This window comes from Rhamphochromis sp. 'chilingali' (genome assembly GCF_963969265.1).
Source record: "Rhamphochromis sp. 'chilingali' genome assembly, chromosome: 6".
Taxonomy (NCBI): Eukaryota; Metazoa; Chordata; class Actinopteri; order Cichliformes; family Cichlidae; genus Rhamphochromis; species Rhamphochromis sp. 'chilingali'.
Window position 1 is genome coordinate 3,832,758 of NC_137933.1, and position 23,333 is coordinate 3,856,090.

At 43.7% G+C, this 23,333-nt stretch overlaps 1 protein-coding gene across 1 annotated transcript; it reads right to left on the reverse strand.

Moving 5' to 3' along the window:
* Positions 1-23,333, reverse strand: LOC308398647 (ankyrin repeat and BTB/POZ domain-containing protein 2-like). Its single transcript, XM_080885391.1, has 17 exons — positions 22,213-23,333; positions 11,556-11,684; positions 10,382-10,589; positions 10,101-10,253; positions 9,605-9,770; positions 8,522-8,611; positions 8,342-8,443; positions 8,118-8,214; positions 7,645-7,771; positions 7,301-7,554; positions 4,687-4,865; positions 3,827-3,932; positions 3,639-3,741; positions 2,046-2,118; positions 1,893-1,961; positions 1,116-1,229; positions 1-526 (listed from the first exon to the last, which is right to left on the reverse strand). The coding sequence occupies exons 1-17, from the start codon at positions 23,090-23,092 to the stop codon at positions 281-283; spliced, it is 3,096 nt and encodes a 1,031-aa protein (XP_080741517.1). The 5' UTR covers positions 23,093-23,333; the 3' UTR covers positions 1-280.

Here is a 23,333-nt window from a genome sequence, read left to right on the forward strand (position 1 = left end):
AAGAAGATTTATTCATAACACACGGGAAAAGACCCAGGGAAACAGAGTTAACGATAAAAACGATTAAAAAAAATAACACTAAAAACCCTGAAAAACATAAATTTCACACCCGAGCCTCAACTCTCGCGGCCCGGTACCAAACGACTCAGGAACCGGTACCGATCTGTGGCCTGGGGGTTGAGCTAGCTAATAAAATCTGCTAGCAACAGTTTTTCAGATTACCACAAAAACAGGACTGAATCTGACAGCAAGTCGAACACAGTCAACATTTCCACCATTTCTACTCTCGACATGCAGAGTGGAGGATATAAAGTCTCTGGATAAGTACATTCTCCAAGTCCCTTAGGAGGACCAGTAGATCCTGATCTTGGTCGAGTCCAGATCGGGTGCCCAGGCCTGGGTATAGCAGCTCTTGACTGAGACCTCCTAGCAGCAGGCTGTGGAAGTCCTCCCTGTCCAGGAGCTGATCCATGTTCTGCAGGAAGAATCCTTCACAAAACCTGCAGAGTTCAGCTCCTCCATGGTGCTGCAAGTGCAGAAGCTGAGTCATTGTCTCTGCGATAATCCATTTTATATATGATGTTGATATAAGAAATTTTTCCTTGGAGATTTTTTTCGCAGCAACATTTATGCAAACAGTTGTTCCTTCTATTATGATCTTGAAATTCGAGTCACCATTAAAAAATACAATAATTTTTACACCTAAAAGAAAATAAGGCTCGAGTTTTTAGTTTCACAGCCTGAAGCATGAAGGTCTAAATAGAACATGGTCCAATCAATCAAATGTAATATGAGAAATCACAAATTCTGCCTATTCTTTATTTTCTCTGTAATCTAAAGTAATAAAGTGAGAGAAACAGTTTGTGGTGGAGTTTATACGAGTCCTATCATCAGGTTCTGTAACTGCCCATCAAAAGGCAACAATCCAAAACTTTACCTGAGTTATGTTTGATCAGTCTCCCCTTCAATTTCATCTTTTTTGGGATATTTAGATTTGCCGTGGCTACTACTACTGCTACTTTTCATGACAGTGCTTTCATATGCAGTCTATGGTTTGAATAAAAGCTGTGTCCCAGATATCTAACTGTCTTACATGTCAGCTTGTGTGTTTTTACCTTAGCAGCCTTGTATATGCTGACAGTATTGTCCAGAGTAAGGCTTTGCGACAGTGACATTTCACAGCGTCTTTGCAGACCTCGGAGCTGGTAGAAAGTGGCCACTGGCAACAGCTATGAGACAGATACCAAAGAGTAAACCATCAGTGTACTTTACACTATTTACAAAGCTGGATATGCACACACGAGTGGTGAATACACATTAAAATCATTTGTGGATGTGTACTTCTGCCATAGTAATAACCTGATGGTAAAAATGGCCTGTATTTGTATAGCGCTTAACTAGTCCCTAAGGACCCCAAAGCACTTTACACATCCAGTCATCCACCCATTCACATTGGTGATGGCAGCAACATTGTAGCTACAGCCACCCTGGGGCACACTGACACCACCGGGCCCTCTGACCACCACCAGAAGGCAACAGGACACAACGACTGAGACTGTCGGAGCCAGGGCTCGAACCGGCAACCTTCCAATTACAAGGCGAACGCCCAACTCTTGAGCCACGATTGCTGCTCCTGTCCAAAAAAGCACGTTACCAAAAAGAAATGTTTGACTGATTTGCCAGCAGAAACAACAGTAAATAACAGATGCCGTCTAAAATATTTGCCCCGGTGACAGAAGTAAGTCATAAATAGTTTAAACCTACCTCACAGTCAGTGGCTTAAAGAGATTCATCTAATGAAACACAAACCAGTACAATCCACAACAAGCTGGAAATCCTAAAAAAGGCCCAGACTGGAGCAGGCATTGACTCACAGTCTGTGGGACGTTTACCTTCAAGGCTTCAGAGGGAGACACAGACAGCCCCTCAGTTCCTCCACAGTACAGAGACTTCATCATCATCTGCAGGGAAACAAACAGCCTTCATCCACCTAAACGTCTCAGTCACATCTGCACCGAAGCACAAGGAGTAAGCTAGTTCCTCACCTGGAAGGTGCCGTAGGTCATGTGATTGATGTGGACGATGTTATCGGGGGAATCTGCGAGCAGCTGGCGAAACCTGCCAGGACAGAACGCACATCAGGACACATTTCATTCTTTAAAAAGGCGGTGACATTCGAGGCCACTTGTTCACATAAACTTTCTAAATAAAGTGTAAGAGCTGTTCTGAAAGAATTAATGATCAATAATCACATTAAAATGGATACTTTCTCTCATTGGTTATCATAGCACACGGAAGCTCACTGAGGAATGCCTCCTATTAGTGGATGAAAGGTTCATTTCTAGGTAAGCAGTGCTCAGCGCCATTTGATAAAATGAACATTTAAAGTTTGGTTCTAAATCATGATGTGTCCGGGTGTGGTTGGTGGCTCGGCTGCAGGGGAGGAGTGGAGCAGCAGGTTCAGGGTGTGCTGTGTAGGTCTTCCCTATTTCAGTAGCAGCCGGGGCCGGAGAGAGAGGAGCTGCTGGAGCAGCGTGCGCCGGAAAGTGCCACGAATAATAAAAACGGATTGTATCAAAATAAAAGAAAAAGGCAAAAACACACCCACGGAGCCGTGTCGGGTCACTCAGTGAAGTTACACGTGCTAATTAAAAAATAATAATATTGGATCCATTTCACAATGTTGATATTTTGAAATTGATCTCACATATTGTGAGAAGAAACAATTAAGGTATAATTATTTTGTATTACTCAAAGGTTTCATGAAAATACAGTTTGGTGCAGGTTAAACTGCTTAGCGAGCAGTACTGTGGTGAAGCTTACGGCAGTGCAGTGTTAGAATCAAGGGCGGCAAGCAGCAACCACAAACAGGTCAGCTGATCACAGCCTGTATGCAAAGACAAAAAAACTGCTCAGGCGTATTTGTCTTATTTCTAAATTATTTTCTTCCCTCACACTGGTCCAACCTGCCAAATCCCACTTTACTGGATCTGAACACGCCTACTCCAATACATACGTACATCAGAATATTTAGTGTAGTGGACAGGTTCCTCTGTTATGAATTATAAAAAGCTGCTTCACATCTTAGGTTAATTTCACACTGTCAGCACTTTATAGTGTGCTTAAGTGTTTTTGAGTCAGCAGCATGTTTGGAGAGTCTGTTGGGGGATTTCACTTATCATAACTCTTCTAGACGAGCTTTGCTTAAATAAGAGCTCAAAATAACTTTACACTAGAGCCATGTGCAGTCCCTCATGTCCTTCTCTGTCTGAATTAGAGCTGTAGAGTTAATCATATTAATAATATCTGCTCTCAGTGACATCATACAGATCCAAGAGTAGAAAAACTGTGAAATGTAGCGTTTAGAGGAGTCAAAAGCTTGAGCCGTTAGCTCACCCAGACTTCTTATTTACACATGTACCCTGACCTCATTATTGGAAATTTAACTACTTACAATTTACATGTTATGCAATTTCTCCAAGCATTGCGTGCACGAGCCTATATTCTTGCATTGTATAGTCCTTTTGCTACATGCCCTTAGACATTAATTTTGTTTGCATTGACTAGAACATGTCTGCAGCCTCTTATAGGTTAATAATAACAGGCAGCTAATGTCAGTCAGAGAAGAGAGATGATACCTGTCTGACGCAGACATCAGCAGCACTCGGTGTGCAAAGAATGGGCGCCCGTCCACCATGAATGTCACATCTGACATCTCTTTGTTGTTCAGAAAATGAATATCTGAGCAGAGACAACCATGTAATCCTTCATAAGTTGGTCAAATGTAACATGTTAAACATTGACACTGGCAGGAGGGGAGTGTTACCCAGCTGTGTGGACAGAGTGACGTCCAAAGGTGGGACCGGAGGAACGGGAGACGAGCCGTAGCAGAGAGAAAAGACAGTCGCCAGACGCTTTGTTACCACGTAGTCCTACATAGAATAAAACAGAACAGGAGATCATCGTAGCACTGACCTCTGCACATTCAGCAGCACACATCCACACACACAGTCCTTTATATATGCTGTATTATATAAGAAGACTGATGATCCAAACTCTGACTCCTCCAGTGGTGAAGCATCTGCGGGAAATTTTCCCCGAAGCATCCATCAGCATGTGAGAATGACACTGATGGATGTGTGAACGTGGCTCACACTAATGCCACTGCTGAGTGCTGTGATGAACTTTACTGAGAAATTACCAAAGAACAAACAAGTATGTAAATAAATGAGAAAATATTTTTATAATATGGTGTCATAGTTTGAACAGGTTTGAATTTCAGAATAGTCCCCAGTGCAGGTATAAATGTCCCCAAATGGTTGGCTCTGTGTACCTTTTCAAAAGTGTGGGAGTGGTCGGGAACTACGCTTCGTCACGTTCTGCAGCAGTATCATTGTGACACACAGTTTGTCTTTCATGCATGGGAGCAAAAAACCAACTGAACATCCGCCACCTTGTAGAGCTAGTAGATGTTTGTTGTACTGGGCACAGAGTGTGACACCACTCTCTAAAATCTGTTTAACAATAAAAATGTACCATCGCTATTTTTCAAGACAGGTCAGGAATCATCATTTCTGTTTCTTTTGTTTAGCTGCTCTGCCTCAAACCCTTTATCCGCATTTCCATGAAATTATGGAAAGACGGGAAAATCCACATAATCAGAGATGCAGAGGTGCTGAGTTGTACCTTGGTGGTCTCCAACATGCTGAACATGAGCGGGATGCCCGTGGAGAGAAGCCCGGGGCTGTAGTCCTCCGTCCTGATAGAGGTGAACTCTGTGAGGAGGGAAATGATGACATCGTCCCTACACAGCTGTTGGGCTCTGAGCAGAGACTCTAACCAGATGTGCAGCCTCCAGGGGACACCTGGAGAGATCAGCGAGAGGGAACCAGGGAACGTGTTTGAGGTCTTTGTGCAGTTGGAGCCAGAAGCAACAAGCTGTTAAACTACTCTGTTTTTCCCCGCCGCTCTCTGGATTGCTGCTCATCAAAGCCAAAGGAAATAGGAAGCTGCAGGCAGGTGATTGCAAATGTTCCTTTTATAAAGACGCTTTCAATGCAATATATGGAAAACCACCAAGTTTCCTGGCATCATACAAAGTTTGGATTTTGAATGCTTTTGTTAGTTCATTCAGTTTATTTCACTTTCATTTGTTGAAGCACACAAATACAAAGAGAACGTGCACACCTCATGGACAACAAAAAAAAGGGTTCAAATTTATATTGAAATTTGTGCTGTCAGCATTAAACGCGTTAACGAGCTAACCGTGCTAACGCGTTTAACGCTGACAGCACTAGCTGTCACATCCTCAACTTCTTTTACGTCTCTCAGTGATCTAGCATTTTTATATACACTCAACAAAAATATAAACGCAACACCTTTGTTACTGCTCCCATTCCCCATGGGATGGACGTAGAGACCTAAAATTCATTCCAGATACACAATATAACCATCCCTCCCAAACAGTGGTCACAAATCAGTCCAAATGTGTGGTAGTGGGCACATCTGCCATATTGAGATAATCCATCCCACCTCACAGGTGTGCCACATCAGGATGCTGATCTGACATCATGAGTAGTGCACAGGTGTACCTCAGACTGCCCACAACAAAAGGCCACCCTGGAATGTGCAGTTTTGTCTCACAGCAAAATGCCACAGATGCCACAAGCAACGAGGGAGCGTGCAATTGGCATGCTGACAGCAGGAATGTCAACCAGATCTGTCGCCCGTGCATTGAATGTTCATTTCTCAACCATAAGCCGTCTCCACAGGCGTTTCAGAGAATATGGCAGCACATCCAACCGGCCTCACAACCGCAGACCTCATGTAACCACACCAGCCCAGGACCTCCACATCCAGCAGGTTCACCTCCAAGATCGTCTGAGACCAGCCACCCAGACAGCTGCTGGAACAATTGGTTTGCACAACCAAACAATTTCTGCACAAACTGTCAGAAACCGTCTCAGGGACGCTCAACTGCATGCCCGTCGTCCTCATCGCGGTCTTGACCTGACTCCAGCTCGTCGCCGTAACAGACTTGTGTGGGCAAATGCTCACATTCGATGGCGTCTGGCACGTTGGAGAGGTGTGCGCTTCACGGATGAATCATGGTTCACATTGTTCAGGGCAGATGGCAGCTGAGAATGTCCCAGTTCTTGCATGGCCAGCATACTCACCGGACATGTCACCCATTGAGCATGTTCGGGATGTGCTTGACCGGCGTATACGACAGCGTGTACCAGTTCCCACGAATATCCAACAACCTCGCACAGCCATTGAAGTGGAGTGGACCAACATTCCACAGGCCACAATTGACAATCTGATAGACTCCATGCGACGATGTGTTGCACTGCATGAGGCAAATGGTGGTCACACCAGATACTGACCGGTTCTGGGTCCCCAGACCCCCAATAGCCCAAAAAACTGCACATTCCAGGGTGGCCTTTTGTTGTGGGCAGTCTGAGGTACACCTGTGCACTACTCATGATGTCAGATCAGCATCCTGATGTGGCACACCTGTGAGGTGGGATGGATTATCTCAATATGGCAGATGTGCCCACTACCACACATTTGGACTGATTTGTGACCACTGTTTGGGAGGGATGGTTATATTGTGTATCTGGAATGAATTTTAGGTCTCTACGTCCATCCCATGGGGAATGGGAGCAGTAACAAAGGTGTTGCGTTTATATTTTTGTTGAGTGTATCTAAAAATACTAGATCACAGTTTTAAACGCTCGCTGTTGAAACATGTTTTCTTTGTTTTCCAGATTGTTCTATATGTCGACACACCCTCCTGTCAGATTATAATAACTCTATCAAGCAGTGAACACTTGAGGTAGATTTTCATGTCCCAGCAATGAGCTTCATAAATACACCTCTGTGCCTGCTTCTTGGTACTGTGCTAGGGCTGCACACTAGGCTAATAGTTTCAATGTGTTCACTTCACTGGACGTGTGTTTTTTAATGAACTAATTTTTCAATCAATTTGATTTCATTCGAGCCAATTAAAGTAACAAATAAGGTGTAACTGGGCTCATTATGAAGCTCATGATGAAGCTCTGTCTGATATTCATGGATATTTTCATCCTGAGCTTTGTAATAAAGGACTGTAAATCTCACATTTTGCTCTCCTCTGATTTCTTCAGCATGAAATTTTGTTTTTATCTGTCACAAGTTTACAATTAATTACGCACATTTCAAAATTATACCAGGAGCCTGCAGTGCATATGTATTTACTTCTTAATTAAAAGTCGATTACCCCAGTTCAGAGTTCCTCAGTTTGACATCACGTGCTTACCCATGTCTCTGAGCTCCATGGTGACGTCCAGGTAGCCGTGCTCCGCGCTGTAGTAGGCTGCCTGCTGCAGGGCCTTCATCCTGTTCTTACACAAACTCGGAATAATGCTTGGGGAGTCAGGAGCTAGAGGCTGTGTTGAAAATTTTAGTTCCTCTTCCTCCTCATCCTCCACTCCTTCAGCCAGGATCTCTTCCAGAGAGAGGATGTCCTCCTTCCTGTGCTGTGGCTGCTGCAGAAGCCTCCTGAGGATGTTTCTGCAGGTGGAAAGGGCAAATGTGTTGCTATATATGTGTGAAAGAGCAAGGTAAAACAGGAACTGGAAAATGTGGAACTTTAAGTCTCACCTGTGCCCATGTGCTGCTGCATAGCTAAAGCAGTTCATGTCTTCATACAGCGGTGAATTCCCATGATGCACTTTGATCAGAGGGTCTGCTCCGTGAGCGAGCAGCAGGCTAACCATGTCGTAGTAACCTGAGAAGATCGGATGTTCTATTGGTGGATCCATTCGAAACATGTGACATGTGACATGTGTGACTCGTGGTCACATGGCCCCTCATAGAGCCTAAACTGGCAGCGCTGTCAGTATACAAGTCATTATTCTGCTAAAACATCTATTCATACAAATAGTTTTCACCAAACAGTCAACCACGCGAAAACCTCAAAATAGATGTTATATTGTAACCAGTTTTTATTTACACCATTGTAATTTATTCTTATTAACAATGTGTTTCTGATCAAAAAGGTCCACTTTGGTAAAGCTACAGTTTTGTCAGTTAACTTCAGATTACATACGCTAAAATGTTCAGCAGAATGATACCTGCTGCAGCAGCTAGCTGTAGTGGTGTCTCAGCTGAGCTCTCCTGACTGTCCAGCAAGGCTCCACCCTCCACGTCTGCACCGGCCTCCAAAAGCAGCTGCCAGCATGAGAAACACGATACTGTGAGAGACTCATTCAGTCAGACCACTGCAGCAATTAAAATGCTAATTTCAGTAGTCCAGTGAAATGTTTTTCTGCTGATGGAGTCTGTTTGAAGGACTCACCTGAGCCACGGACAGGTGACTGTGAAGCACAGCAAATGTTAAGGCCACCCAGTGCCGACTGCCTGGGTAAACAGACGGATGTCTGGCAGAGCTGCCAGGGACCTGAACATAAAGCACACACATACTTCACAACCTGTTGTTATGCAATGAGGTTTTACCTACACCACCATCACTCTTTACCTGCATGTCCAGGTGAGCTCCGGCTTCAATGAGCATCTGCACTAGTGCCTCATCTCCTGCTGCTGAGGCGTACATTAGAGGGCTCATTCCCTGCAAGAACACATAGTAGGTTTTGTTTCTTTTTATTTATGTACATAATTTAGATACAAAGTAATACAATGGAAAACACATCAGGAGACAGAGGAACAGAATGACATCCACCAGTGCAACTATGTACACATGATATGTAAGATGTATTTAAGATTTTTAAAATGTTAATGATTTTGCATCGTGAAAATAGATACAGTTGTATCTCATTATTTGTGCACAAAAGAAGAATCTACATTTTTACATTTGTAGATCGTAAATCAATGCAAGACAAAACAAACGGACTAATGCATCGTTTGGCTCGTAGAGTCAGCTAAAATGAGCAGATCACATATAAAAACACATAATCATTTTAATTTTGCAATAATGAGCACTGGACAATACATGTCATTACAGTAGATGTCTTTCTCAAAGGGCTGGAACTAACTTTAAGGAAGTGATACCGCCACTGTTATCTTCTTCCATCCATGTGCCGAGACAATGCAGAGCAGCTACCTAAACTCTGCTACGACAGAGGTCCATGATCCTATTATTACGGTTACTGTTATCTAGCATATGATAATGTGACTACTCTGAAGAAGAAGCCAACAAATCAGACACACTTCAAACTCTATAAATCTATAAAAAAGAGATCTGAGAGCTGAGACATCATCATGTCAGTGCAGTCAGACTGACAAAGAGTCACAGCTTTGTTGAACCAATTATTCCTTTAACCTTAACTAGCAATGACTTGATGAATTTCTTCGCAAATAAAATTGTAACCATTAGAAAACAAATTATTCATAGCTGTCCCACAGCTGCTGATATTAGACTCTGTCTCCTATGAATCTATCTGTATACTGACAAAGGTATCACATTTATCCAGCAGAGCTCTTCTGACCTTACTCTGATTGGAGTCTTCTCAGTAAATTTTTAAGCAGTTTTCTGAATTACATTTTAAACGTATAAACATCAACCTAGTATCTGTTCCAGTCACTGAAACACAGCTGCACTCACCTGATCGTCTATAGTGTTGACACCTTCAGCTCCTAGAAGCCGGGCGGCGTGGTGGAGCAGGTCTGCTCGGCCACACGAGAGCATCCTGAATCCTAAATCCAACTGGAATTTAGCCGAAGCAGCTTCTGCATCCAGACATTTAAACAACTGGAAACAGCACTCTGGCCTGCAGAGTAACACAGTAAAAAAACAGGTCATATCAATTTAACTCCTATCTGCACGGCATTTTTAGAGAACATCCACCTATTAGAGGACTAGATGCTGCTCATACTGATATCCATACAGCTTGTTTTGATATTCAGGGTTCCTGATTGGAGGCTCGATTTCCTTTTCTTTTTTGTGGTCACTAGGCAGTCTTTCTGTACCTGGAGGATCTAAGGCATCCTTTCAATACAGTCTAGTTGAGAAGGTTGAATAATGCCAGACAGGTTGGTAATCAGTCAACTCCAGCTTTGACAGTATACACGATCAGTGGTTTTATTCTTTGGTGTCCTACCTCAGCTGCCTGGGCTCACAGTCCAGTCCTGGCAAAAGCTGTCTGGCCGCCTGTCTGACATCATCACTATCAACCAATAGGCTACGGCGATGTTCAGCGTGCACCACGGCAACACGGATCCACTCCATGAGAGGAGGGAGGAGCAAGAATGGCCTGAAAAAAGTTTAACATAAGACAGTATAGAGATGGCCACACACACACACACACACACACACACACACACACACACACACACACACACACACACACACACACACACACACACACACACACACACAAACCTCTCTCTGCTCAGTGTCATGGTTGGAGGGTCAAGGTTGGGATTCTCCAGTGATTCCATCTGTGGGCTGGACAGGAAGTAGTAGAGTGTGCGGAGGGCATCTGGAGCCCAGGATACTGGCATTTGATTGGCTGAAGAAGAGTGGCTGATGGAGGCACTCGAGCTTCTTAGACGCTGCATGTGGTGCATTGCTCGACACACCAGATCACCTGCAAAAAGACAGGAACCATCATTTCCCACCACCACAGGCTGTCATATTTCAGAAATTTCAGAAAGTTTATAAACTTAATATATTTGTAGTTATGTCTGTTTTATGGACAAAGAAATAATGTTAAAAAAAAAGAAAAACAACAGCAATAATGAGGCTGAGATTATTTGCCATAAAGCTCATACAGTTACAATTTAATTTGCATTATTTTTCCCTCTGATCTGCCATTTACCTGCTGATCCAGTGTTTTTGAGTTATGAACCTTCCAGTTTTGTTGACATAGTGAATCACAGTGGGTCTGTAATAGTCAGAGTTCTGGAGTAACAGAGTACATGTACCAGCATAATGTATTTAAAAACACAAAATATGAGTAACTGTATTCTGTTACAGTTACCACTTAAATAAGTGATAATTAGAATACAGTTACTTTGTTAAATGCATTACATGGCGGTCATTTCCTGTTTCATATGTTAGCCCATCCCCTCTCTAATTGTGGTAATTCCACGCATTGCAGGAAGCCCAAACAAAACACGCAATAAGAGGCTCTAATGTAAGCGTCCTGTTAATGTTGGTGGCGTCAGTTACACAATGGACCCGGCGCCAGCACAACAGAGCCAGCAGTGCACAGGCAGGAATGCATTTCTTATTGACCGTGCAGCCAAGCTGCTCTCAGCGTCAAAAGACTCCAACCTAAAGAAACATCTGGAAATAAGTTCTTTTTAAAAGCTAACGTTAGCCTACTGCAGCTAGCTTGTTTTAGTTGTGGTAGCTACCTAGGTTATGTGCCAGATAATGAGGTGCGGTGGCCTGCAGGGTCTGAAAGTGCTCTTGTTATTTGGACACAAGCCACAGGTTATGGAACCAAGTGGAAACACTGTGTCCCAGGAGTCCGACGTCGGTCACAGTTTAAATAAACACACACAAAACACAGGAGCCTACTGTGCTGACTGACACAACACACACGTACTCAGCTCTCCAATGCTGCCAACGCAGGTGGCAAGGAGCGCCTGCTCCAACATCCGCAGCTCCAGCTGGATGTAGGCATCTTCCCTGCTCTCTGTGTATGGGCTGATGTGGGCTGGGAGTGACAGCTCACCTACAAAAACAAAGAACATTTATGAAGCTGTAAGTTTTTAGCCAAGTTTCCTGCATAAAGGTGGGAGTTGGTTTGTTGCATCACTTTGGCCTATGTACGTGGTTGGAGAAGGTTCTGTCTTCAGAAACTCTTTGCCAGTTTTAAACTCATCACTGCAACGTAGCATTACAAAAGTATCTCACAAACACACAGAACATCATGGATACAACAGTTCTGAATGCACTGCAGCACAAAAGCTCTCTCATGTTATTGACATGATGCACCACCACTTCAGGCCATCTGCTAGTACGATGCGATGCACTCACTCTCAAAGCCAAGCAGCCACTTTAGAAAAGCCCATACAGATATACGCCAACACACACACACACACACACACACACACACACACACACACACACACACACACACACACACACACACACACACACACACACACACACACTCGTAGATCCCTGACCATTGTGTGCTTTTGAATCGGGGATTTGCTGACTCGTAATCTTACGCACAATGGAAGCCACATCACTGATGACAATCTGCAAAACCTAAAGCCCAACAGAATACAAATCCAGCTTTAGTGAGGCATTCACAGTGATCATGTATGGAGACATGAACATGACTGACCAGCCAGGACAGATGGGGATGGTGAAGTGGTTGTAACCACTGGAGCGTTTACAGGTACTTAGTTTTCAAGTTCAATTCAATTCAGTTTTATGTATATAGTGCCAAATCACAACAACAGTCACCTCTATATTGTAGAGTAGATTGTACAATAATTGTAAGAGCTAGCTAGAGTAAGCTAGCATTTTCTGCATCCTTACTATACTCCAGTGTTTTTAAAACTTAAGATCCAGCAGATTTCACAGTCAGAAGACAGACAGATCTTCATCCTCTTTGATGCCTTCCCTGCAGATGGCGGCCCCTCCCTGAACCTGGTTTTGCAAAAAGAGGTTTTGGGGGTCTTTTTCTCCCCACCGTTGCCAAGTCCTTGCTCACTGTGAATCATGTAATTCCACTGGTTCTCTCTATGGTCAGATCTTTAGCCTTGACATGACCATAAACCACAGGTGTCGAGGGCCGGTGTCCTGCAGGGTTTAGATGTGGCCGTGATCCAACACAGCTGATTCAAATGGCTAAATGACCTCCTCAACATGTGTTGAAGTTCTCCAGAGGCCTGGTAATGAACTCATCATTTGATTCAGGTATTTTCACCCAGGGTGAAATCTAAAACCTACAGGACACTTGAGGCAGTATACAGCTCAGTGTATTAGAAACAATATTCACCGTACGGTGTGGCCCAAACCTCATCCAACACCTCTGGGATATACCAATGTTAATCAGACTGTTTATCAGCCTGAGCTGATTCATTCCTCTCTACTGAAAAAACATCTCTGCTTTCTAAAACCAGGCCTGGCCAGAAATAAAGAAATCTTTGGTTAAAAAACGGACTTGTGTAGGTGATAATCGATGCTCATTACCCTGCTATGTTTACAGACAGGAGACAGGGTGAACAGGCATCTATTCACTGGTGCACAACAGGGGACCAGTCTGCAGTGGACAAAGCACAAATCACTGTTCTCTAATACCGACCCGTGTAGGACCGACCCCCCCTAAAGACACGCCTGAGCTCCTGTTCCCAACACTGCCCTGCTTACATCCAGAATCATGAGTGATTAAGTCATTTCCTTTGACGGTCTCCTTGTGTGTACCTGCGGCTCAGTGAAAACAGTGCTCAACAACCCTCGAGCCTGCAAGCACACACTGTGAGAAAGACTGAGTGTATGTGTGTGTGTGTCCCAAATGGAGAGAGAGGCTCAGTCCCCGGCCCCGAAAACAACAGCTCTTTTCTGCTGCATGGTATAATACTGCAAGTGTTTGGTTGAGACAACAGAACCAGAGAGTCAAAGGTTGTGTGCGTGTTTCAGTGTGTGTTTGTATGTAAGGGTTTAAGGTTACAATCTCAGTCCCGATCCAGACTAAACCAGGAGAGAAGGAAATACATTAAAAAGAAAGAAAACCTCTGCAGTGCTGTGAAAACGGGTCAGATAGTGACAACATGGAACATTTACATGCAGAAGGTTTTATTATTGCTACAAAAATAATTTAGAGTAAAGACTAGTAACAAGAGTAAGAGTAATGCTCATGGCATCAAAGCAATAGAAACTCAACAACATCCAACTGGAATCATGTAGGCAGACCTCTGTCACCTTCTCACTGTGTTTATTCACCACTCCCCATTTAGTCATGAGTTATTATTAATCTCTGGCTCTCTTTAACAGAGGGTCTTTATCCTGTCTTCCTTCTCTCACTCCAACCAATCGCAGCAGATGGCCCCGCCCCTCCCTTAGCCTGGTTCTGCAGGAGGTTTCTTCCTGTTAAAAGGGAGTTTTTCCTTCCCACCTGCGCCAAAGTGCCTGCTCATACGGGGTCACATGATTTTCAGGGTTTTGTCTGTTGTATTATTGTGTGATCTTTACCTTACAACATAAAGCACATTGAGGCAACTGTTGTTCTGATTTGAGAAAACGGGGAATCACAGATTGTTGCTAATCAAATAAATTAAGGCTTTTTTGAACTTCTGTTAAAGTCATTTATAACCTGTTGCTGTTCTAATATTTTGGGACTACATCACACTAGAGTAAAAATAGGATGTCAACTAGCTGGGAACAAAAGGTTACCTGGTGATCACATCTTCAACCAGCAAAACTGTGGATGCAGTCGAGCCTCTGCATCTAAAAACTGAGTCAGTAGTCTCGAATTCTTTCTAATGGTCATCAGGGTCAAGTTTAAGAAAATGATCTTATTAATCATTTTAAATAATTTATTGCATAAAGGCCTTCTTAAGTATATCTCCCTGTTCATACTTTGGTTCGTTAAAATAGATGATAAAGGCAGAGCATGCTTTTTGCGACTGACAAATTGTAACCAGACCATTAGGCATGCTTTGGATGTAAGATGCATCCCTCACTTATTTGGCTTTCATTCTACTAAGGACACGGCGTTTCATTTCTTCTGACTTTTCTCAATTTAATTAGCCAAAACCTGTACCCCAGTTTAAATAAAAGTTAATAACTAGCTGTGGTATCCATGGTGTCAGTGTCTCCACTAGAGCACTGCCTTTTTTACCTTGACCTGTTGGTCAGAATATTAGAGAGATGGATGCTTAACCCAACAATGTAGACAAGAGCCTGCAGCTACAGAAATATTATAACCATGAAAAAGGGATTTTTGAATTCACACAGTTCACCCAAAAGCACCAGTAAGTCACTTGTTTGTGTAGTATACAGTATGATAATACAGTACAGTACAATACAGTATGATCCTAAACAATCTCAGTGTTTTAAGCGGAGGTCAGAAGGTCAGTCAGAGCAGGGGTTAGCTCAGTGTTCATAACATCAAGGAACCTGAACAGACTGTTTAAAGTCAATTTATGGTAGAAACAATCCGTATCAGGGCTTTTATGATACGATCTCTGTTTCACATGGAGCCAACATGACAACACTAATGGAGCAAACATGAAGAAACATGAAGTGCCAAATGGCACAGAAACAGAGAATCCTGTGCTCCTACTTGGGTGGGATTAAATAAAGCCTCCGCTCAGAGAAATGTCAAACACACAGGCAGAAGATGTTGTTTTCGTCGTATAATCTGGTTAAAACCTGCAGGCCGCATGTCTGGAGCGATTCTGTGTTGGCTTGGGGCAATGAGCGCACAGAGCCAGGAATCAGCAGCCATGAGATGCTGTTAACAGCAGAGCAGAGCTCCAACATCCAAACGGCCTCCTGTCACAAAGAAGTTTACAGTTTGATTAAAGCTGGTCAGGACAGAGCCGTCCAATGTGCTCAACCTCTGGTTAACCATTTACTTTGGTGCAGTTGTCCATAAAATGCTCCTGCTGGAGCCTTCCTCTGTGGTGGAGCTCACAGATTGTATCCTCCTGCTAATACAACCCAAAGTAGCCAAGCCATTAAACATTAAACCACATTTTCCTTCTGTTTTATAGTTTCACATAAAGGCCAGATGGAGATGACATTAAGTGACATTTGGTAGCCAATGAGTGTTGGATTACTCCATGTAATCTGACCCAGCATCAGATACTGTCTCCAGCTGGCTGCATCCACTTCCTCCTCAGTCATAGCTGACACACACACACACACACACACACACACACACACACACACACACACACACACACACACACACACACACACACACACACACACACACACACACCAAGTTTACCAAACATTTCAAGTGTTCATTAGTAAACTTTTTTTTTGACTGTTTTATCCTTTACACTTAGTTTTCTTTTATGCTTTCATATGCAATTTCTTTTGCTTTTGTGTTTTAATGCCATTCAACTTGCTAGCTGTTTTGGTACCTTGCCATAGCCCTCATCCTTCCCTGTTACTTCATCCTATTCTCAAGCACTTTGGTACACCACTGTTTTTTTGTTTTTTTTGTTTTTTTGTGTCCCGTTTGGATCTTTAGCCGTCAGAATTGTTGTCTTAAGGCCAAGTAAGATGCCAAGCGGATTTATTTTACCAAGTGGATCATCATGGCTGTGCCATATTGGTCCATTTGATTGACCTTTATTATAATTATGTATTTATTTGATTTGATTTTTGGTTGTTACAGACGGGACAGACATGACTGGGGGATAGGACAGGGAGAAAGAATGAAAGAAAGAGAGGGAGAGAAAGAAAACCAAAGGGGAGAAGAGATGGTGAGAAGGGGGGGAAGAAAGAAAAAACAAACAAACAAAACACCTGGGTCACCTGTATGGAGGAAAAAAACAGAAGAGAAAGCAAACAACAAAGAGCAACATAATAAAAAAAACAGCACCATCACAATAAACTAGCTAGCAGTAGATAACAGTAGATACTAAATAATAAACGATATTGTGCAGCACGCAAGATAGACAGCGCACAATGTGCTTTGAGGCAGCAGCCAAGAAAGCTGTAGTCCGTGTCTGTGAACACCCGTGTGTACACCTGTGTGCATACCTGTGTGGATCAGCATGCTTGTATTCCAAAGGTTCCTCCATGTAACGATCTGCTAGGGAGTGTGGGGGAGCCACAGCCCCGTCCTCCAGGGTATGAAGCAGGTGTGGAGGAGATCCAGGCCCCAGAGTACAAGGACCCGAGGAGGACCACCAAAAGGGGGGGAACCGTGCCACCCTCCTGGGAAGAGCTGAGGAGAGCCCCAAACGAGAGGTCACCCAGCAGCTACGGAGCAGAGGCCAGAGGGGGTTGCAGTGGCGTGCCCGTGGGTTCTGCCGGCAGCCAGCTGTGCCAGAGAGGACCGAGCTTCAGGCCCAGAGGCCAGAGGCCTGCGAGCATCCCACCCCCCCGGAAGGGGCCCAGCCGGGCCACAGGCGCCAGGCCCCACCAATCGGCCACCAGGAGTGAGCTGGTACACCACTGGTTTTTAAATGTGCTATATAAATAAAGTTTGTTGTTGTTGTTGGATAATGCTTCAAAATATCTGCCCAAAGATAGCTCCCACGACCTTGCACAAAGGATTGTGACATCACTAATAGTACTGATTACAGTAATATTTGGTTGTTGAGATCCTGCCTGTAGAGCTGACACAGTAAATAAATCTAAGTCAGCTTTCACATAACCAAAGCGTTCTTCAGGTAAGCCATCTTTGTTGGTGACACGGCAAACACCATCATGACCGGGTGCGTCTGCTCTCTGAGCCATTACCAGTTTGCAGCAGAACAACTGTAACCACTGTATTTGCTGCAGAGTAATTCATCTGCGCCTCTTTTTCTGTTCTCTGTCATCCTGCTCATGACCCAGAAATCAGCCTCATCAGTGCATCGTGTTGAAGGACGTCAGAGTTATTCAAATATATTTGGAGGAAAGAGGAGAGTTACTGAAGGATGCTCAGGAGTAAAAATAGTTCACTGATTTTTTTAACCTACACAGAAGCAGATGAAAACTACAGATGTCACAAAGGAAGACAAAAAAAGCCTCATGTAAGGAGTTCGCTCTGAGCTGATCTGACAACCATGTGTGTTGCAGTGTTAGCCTAAATCTGCTTTCTGTTGTATTTATTATGAGCTGTGTCTGTGGATGCTATCAGCAAGCTGTCTGCAAACAAAGTGGAAATATTTGCTCAGGTTTCACTGCTTTTCTTGCCAGATCAGGAAGAACACTGTGGCTGTGTGTGTGTGTGTGTGTGTGTGTGCGTGCGTGCGCGCGCGCGTGTGTGTGTGTGTGTGTGTGTGTGTGTGTGTGTGTGTGTGTGTGCGTGCGTGCGCGCGCGCGCGCGTGTGTGTGTGTGTATGGGTCAGAGGCTAACAGCACTCATTCATTTACTTTCCCTGTTCGTCCTCATTTGAGGGTTGGGACCTGTAGTATCCCAGCGTGTTGCAGGCAGTTTGAACATATAAGGGAAACGATTCAATTCAGTGTCATTTATATAGTCCCAAATCACAACTCTGTTTCACCAGGTGTGGTCACTAGGTTCTGTAAGCATGCTGTTGTTGAGCCAATATTAAAAAGAGCGGTTTGGATCCAACACAGCTTAAGAATTATAGGCTTATCTCTAAGCTTTCATTATTGTCAAAAATTCTGGAAAAACTAGTTGCAGATCAACTTACCACTTTTTTTTAGAAAAACATGAAATTTATGACAAATTTCAGTCGGGTTTCCATAAAAGTCACTCAACAGAAACCGCAAAATTAAAGTCTCTAGTGACATTATGATGTCAGCTGACTCCGGAGCATCCTCAGTCATGGTTTTGTTGGACTTAACATCTGCCTTTGACACCGTTGACCATACCATCCTGATTAACAGGCTCCGGGACATAGTCGCTGTATCCGGTCTGGCTCTGGAGTGGTTTCAGTCACACCTCTCCAACAGATCTTTTAGTGTTTTTGCAAATCAGTTTATGTCACATTCTAAGGATCTGACATGTGGGGTACCACAGGGTTCAGTTCTGGGACCGATTCTTTTTCTCCTGTACATGTTACCTCTAGAACTTATAATCAGGCAGTTCCCTGAGGGGTCTTATCACTTCTATGCTGATGACATTCAACTCTACTGCTCTTTTAAGCCGATGGAAGTCCATAAACTGTCCTCTTTAATTAAATGTTTAGCTTCCCTTGAGCAGTGGCTTGGTGACAACTACTTACAGTTGAACTCTGAGAAGTCAGAAACATTAATTATTGCCCCCAACAACCAGATATCTCTAATCAAACAGCATCTTGGTTCTCTTGGCTCATCTGTTCACCCGAGCCTCAGGTACCTTTTTTTTAAAATTCTGCCATGTCCCCAAAACAACACTCTCGACAGTTCATTAGGAACTGCCTTTTCAGCTAAGAAACATCTCCAAACTGCAAACTTTGTCTAAATCTGAGTTAGAAATGGTTATTCATGCTTTTATTTCATCTCGCTCAGATTATTGTAACAGTCTGTATCTTTGTTTGAGCAAAAGGAATCTTGACCGTCTCCAGTTAGTCCAGAATGCTGCTGCAAGGCTTTTAACTAAGACACGAAAAACGGAGCACATTACACCAGTGTTACGCTCATTACACTGGATTCCAGTACATTTCAGAATTCATTTTAAAATCTTGGTACTGATTTTTAAAGCTTTGAATTGTGATGCCTCTGCCCACATTTCTCAACATCAACCCCACACTCCCTCTCGCAGCCTGAGATCATCTAATCAAAGGCTGTTGGTAGTCCCACGAACTCGTTTTAAGACCAGAGGTGATAGATCTTTTAGAGCGGTGGCCCCCAGGTTGAGGAATGCTCTAACTCCATCATTGCGTTGCTTTAATTGTATTTATTCTTTTAAAAAGCAGCTTAAGACTCATTTATTTAGACTAGCTTTTAATTAGATTTCTGCTGTAAGTTTGATTGTGCTGTTTTTTTTTATGTATATCTGTTTTTATATTACTGTGAAGCACTTTGTGGTTTTTATCCTGTGAAGAGTGCTATATAAATACATTGAACTGAAGAGAACAACAGTTGCCTTGAGGCACTTAATGGAAGGTAAAGACCGGTGACGGTGGGAAAGAAAAACTCCCTTTTAACAGGAAGAAACCTGACAGAACCAGGCTCAGGTAAGGGTGACCATCCGCTTGGGATAAGGGGAGAAGAGTAGAGATTGTGGAGATACAGAAATAATTCTTTTATTGCTGCCATATAATCTGCATCATTATAATTGCATTAATAACATTCTTTACAGCATTATTTCATTTAATAATATTTCTTACAGTATTGATATTGCATTTGAGGACCCTTCCATTAAGTATTTTATACATACTGCATATCTGTGCTTATTTTGAGTTGATGTTCGGTTCATTAAGGGTCTTAAGCTTCACTGGCGTGACTGTCCAGGTGATACATGCTGAGGGAAACTAGAACATAGAAGGATAACTGCAATGCATGCTTACAACACATATAATCTAGGAATAGGCCTGAGCAGAGGCCCAAATGTTCCCAGCTTCTTGTTGCAAACCTGTTGCATTTTACTTTCTGGCAACAGATGACCAGAGTCAATAATTAGCCCCAGAGACCCTGAGGGCTTGAAGTTTATTACCTTGCATGGAAGGTGTTATAGAAAAGAGAAGTTCTATGTCTGCTTATAGCTATCAAAGATGTACAAGATGTACGATTAACTGTGACTAATGTCTGGTACCTATTTTAATCTGTCATTGACGCCATGGGGGGGGGGGGGCGTGTAACCCCACTGCTTTATAAGTGTCCACAACATGTATTTTGGTCAGAAGACATATGTTGATGTTTTCTCCGGGCTGTTAATAAACTCAACGTTTGATTGCACTTTTCTGGGGCCTCCGTGGTTTGCGACACTGCTCTACATTGATCGATTTCACAACAAGATGAATGATAACTAATGATGAAACGCAGGGTGGTGTATAAACACACAGTGGGTGAAAAAAAGGTAAGTGAAGAGAAAAAAAAGACAGTGCATCATGGGAAGCCCTCACCAGCCTTGGCACAACCAAGGGAGGATTCAGGGTCACCTGATCCAGCCCTAACTATATGCTTTATCAAAAGAAACAAAGTTCTAATCCAAATCTGTAAAAACGTAACCATCTGTCTCCCGAATTCAAACATGAAGCTGTCAAGCCTCAGTCCTAGCATTCATGTGGATCTTGCTTTAACATGTACCTCCCACTTAAAAGCTGCAGCCGATCAAGCACACCTAATGATGGCAACAACACTCTCCATCAGCAGCACCCTCCCACAGCAGGAGCAAGGCCACAAAGACTGCTCAAGAATACAATAAAGAGCCCAAGGAATTAATCTGCCCTTCAAACTCAAGGCCGAAAGCATCTTTTGTCAATTTTGTGACATAAGATTCATGCAAACTTTGCTCTGTAACACTTCCTCAGTTGCTCATTGTCCATGCTGTGATTATTCAAAGGCAAAATATGTTCAAGAAGAACAAAGCTGACCTCAGTGAGTCTAACAGACAGTGTTTCCTACTTACTACCCAAAATGCCTCTTTCCTGTCTGAAGGATTTTCTAATTGCTCTCTCTGTGGTGTTTGTAGACTTCTTAAGCTTCTGGTTCTTATTATCGGGACTCTGGAGAGTTCTCAGCAATTTAATGCCATCATCAACTCGTCTAATCTGTAACACTACCCAGTTCAACAGAGGACCGAGTAGGAAGTCAAGGTTTTTCCCCTCTGTAGTGAGGTCAGCCTGTGAAGATGTAGCCCACAACCGTCAGTCACAGATGCATGTATGCATGTATGCAAGTCCTGGCACTGTACTGAAGAAGAGTTTTTTTTCAAAGACTGATTGAAATAACAAAAGCTGGCAGGTTTTCATCCAGACATCTTCCTCTTTCTCACAAGCTGTGATGTGAAAGTGTAACAGAGAAAGAAGAGGAAATATCACATATTATAAGATAAATGTGACAAAAATTTGGAAAGAGAAATCTCAGCAGAGCCTCAGACTAGCCTCAGACTAGCATGCTACAGCTGGACATAGTGTTGTTGTCTCTATATATGACATATATACAGTATATATATATGACTCCTATAACAGCAGAGGTCAAAAGAACACTGCTTCACTGTGACTGACAGTGAAGTAAGAGCTCCAAAACAAATAAGTCCTAATGGACAAATCGTTTTGTAACCAGATGAACATAATTATAATAAAAGTGAACATTAGATTGGAATGTTGCACAAAGAACACATTGTATCCACTGTATCAGAAAAAAAGGTGTCAGAACCTTTTTTGAACTTTCTGAAGCACCGTTTGTGGATCTGCTGGAAGGTAACTTGGATGAGTTGGTTGTTGTAAAGCTATTTCTTATTTTGGATTTTCTGTAGTTGTCATTTTTTAATCTAAGGTTCTTGACAGGGGAGAGAAAAACAGCCTGTACATGTGCATATAATACCTGCTTTAAACTTAAGCGATAAATTAATAACATTTGCATTTTGATCCTTTTTTGTCTTTTTATTTAGATCAGAATTTTTAAAGATCTATACTTTATTAAAAGTAAGCTTCAAAATCTCGTCATGAGGTCACTGAACTCACCACTGGCATTTTTGCCACATATGAGATGCTCGTAGACCTGCAGCAGCCCCCACAGCTCTGCGTCGTTGCTCACAGCTCCATCCAGCAGCTCGGTGGTCACCGGACCGCAGATGACCCCGTCGATCTGCCCTCCCTCCTCTTCCGCGGTCAGCCTCGCCGCCTGCAGCCCACGTCCTGCCACTTCCTCTGCCAAAGTTTCGACACAGGCTGTTAGGCACACTGCAGCGTACTCGTGCACACGAACCGACACCCGCGTCTCCACCATCCACCTAAAGAAACGGCCCGCGGAGAGCGTGAGGCCGCAGCGCGAGGACTTGCCGCGCTGACGCGCGGTGTTGCCTGAGTTCATGCAGTACAGGGACACCGCCTTCACAGCAGATGAGATGCACTTCTCTGCGAGACCCCAACTCAACACCAGCCTCACTGCGCTCTGCACTTCCAGCCGTGTGCACCGCCTGTGCAGCTCACTCAGCCGCTGAGCCTCCCGGGAGATGCGCACCAAAGCTCTCCGGAGCAGGACAGAGAGCCGGTGGACCGCTTCCCTCGTGTATGACGCACGCGTGCGGGCAACTTTACGCAGAACTTCCAGCAGCTCCTGTTCGATCCAGGGATACTCCTCCAGCTCGGGCAGAAAGGGGCATTTCGTTAGGATATCTATCACGTCCTCCGGCAGCGTGCTCACAGTGTCCCAGCTACCGTTTCTGCTGTACAGGGAGCCGGCGTGCTGCCAGCAAGGACCCCGGTGAGGTGTGTTCAAATTTGGCTGCGAGTGCCCCGACCTGCCCGAGGACAGGCTGAGTGACGGGCAGTTCTCCCCCGCCATATAACCTGAGTCCAGGCACAGGCCCTCTAGGGTTTTAATCAACACATTGTTGGACATGATGTGGAGCTCTTTACGCACAATAAAGAACCCAGCTAGTGTTTACCATTCCAATTTTGAGCCCCAGTTTAAAGAAGAGAGGCTCCTACATCCAGTTGCCAGAAACACACAGCTGTAGGAGAGGCTATACCAAACCTGACCGCAGTTTAAAGAGGGACGGAGTGTTTTACGCACAAGCGACCAATCAAACTCGAACTCACAGTACTGCCACAACATCCTTTTCACCCTGCTCGTCAGCACC

Excerpts from the sequence above, each read along its gene's own strand:
- LOC308398647 (XM_080885391.1), bottom strand. The coding sequence starts at position 23,092 with ATGTCCAACAATGTGTTGATTAAAACCCTAGAGGGCCTGTGCCTGGAC. Across the intron at positions 4,866-7,300 it reads CATGGAGCTCAGAGACATGG|GTGTCCCCTGGAGGCTGCAC; the intron begins GTAAGCACGTGA and ends TGATCTCTCCAG. Across the intron at positions 3,933-4,686 it reads GCATGTTGGAGACCACCAAG|GACTACGTGGTAACAAAGCG; the intron begins GTACAACTCAGC and ends TATTCTATGTAG.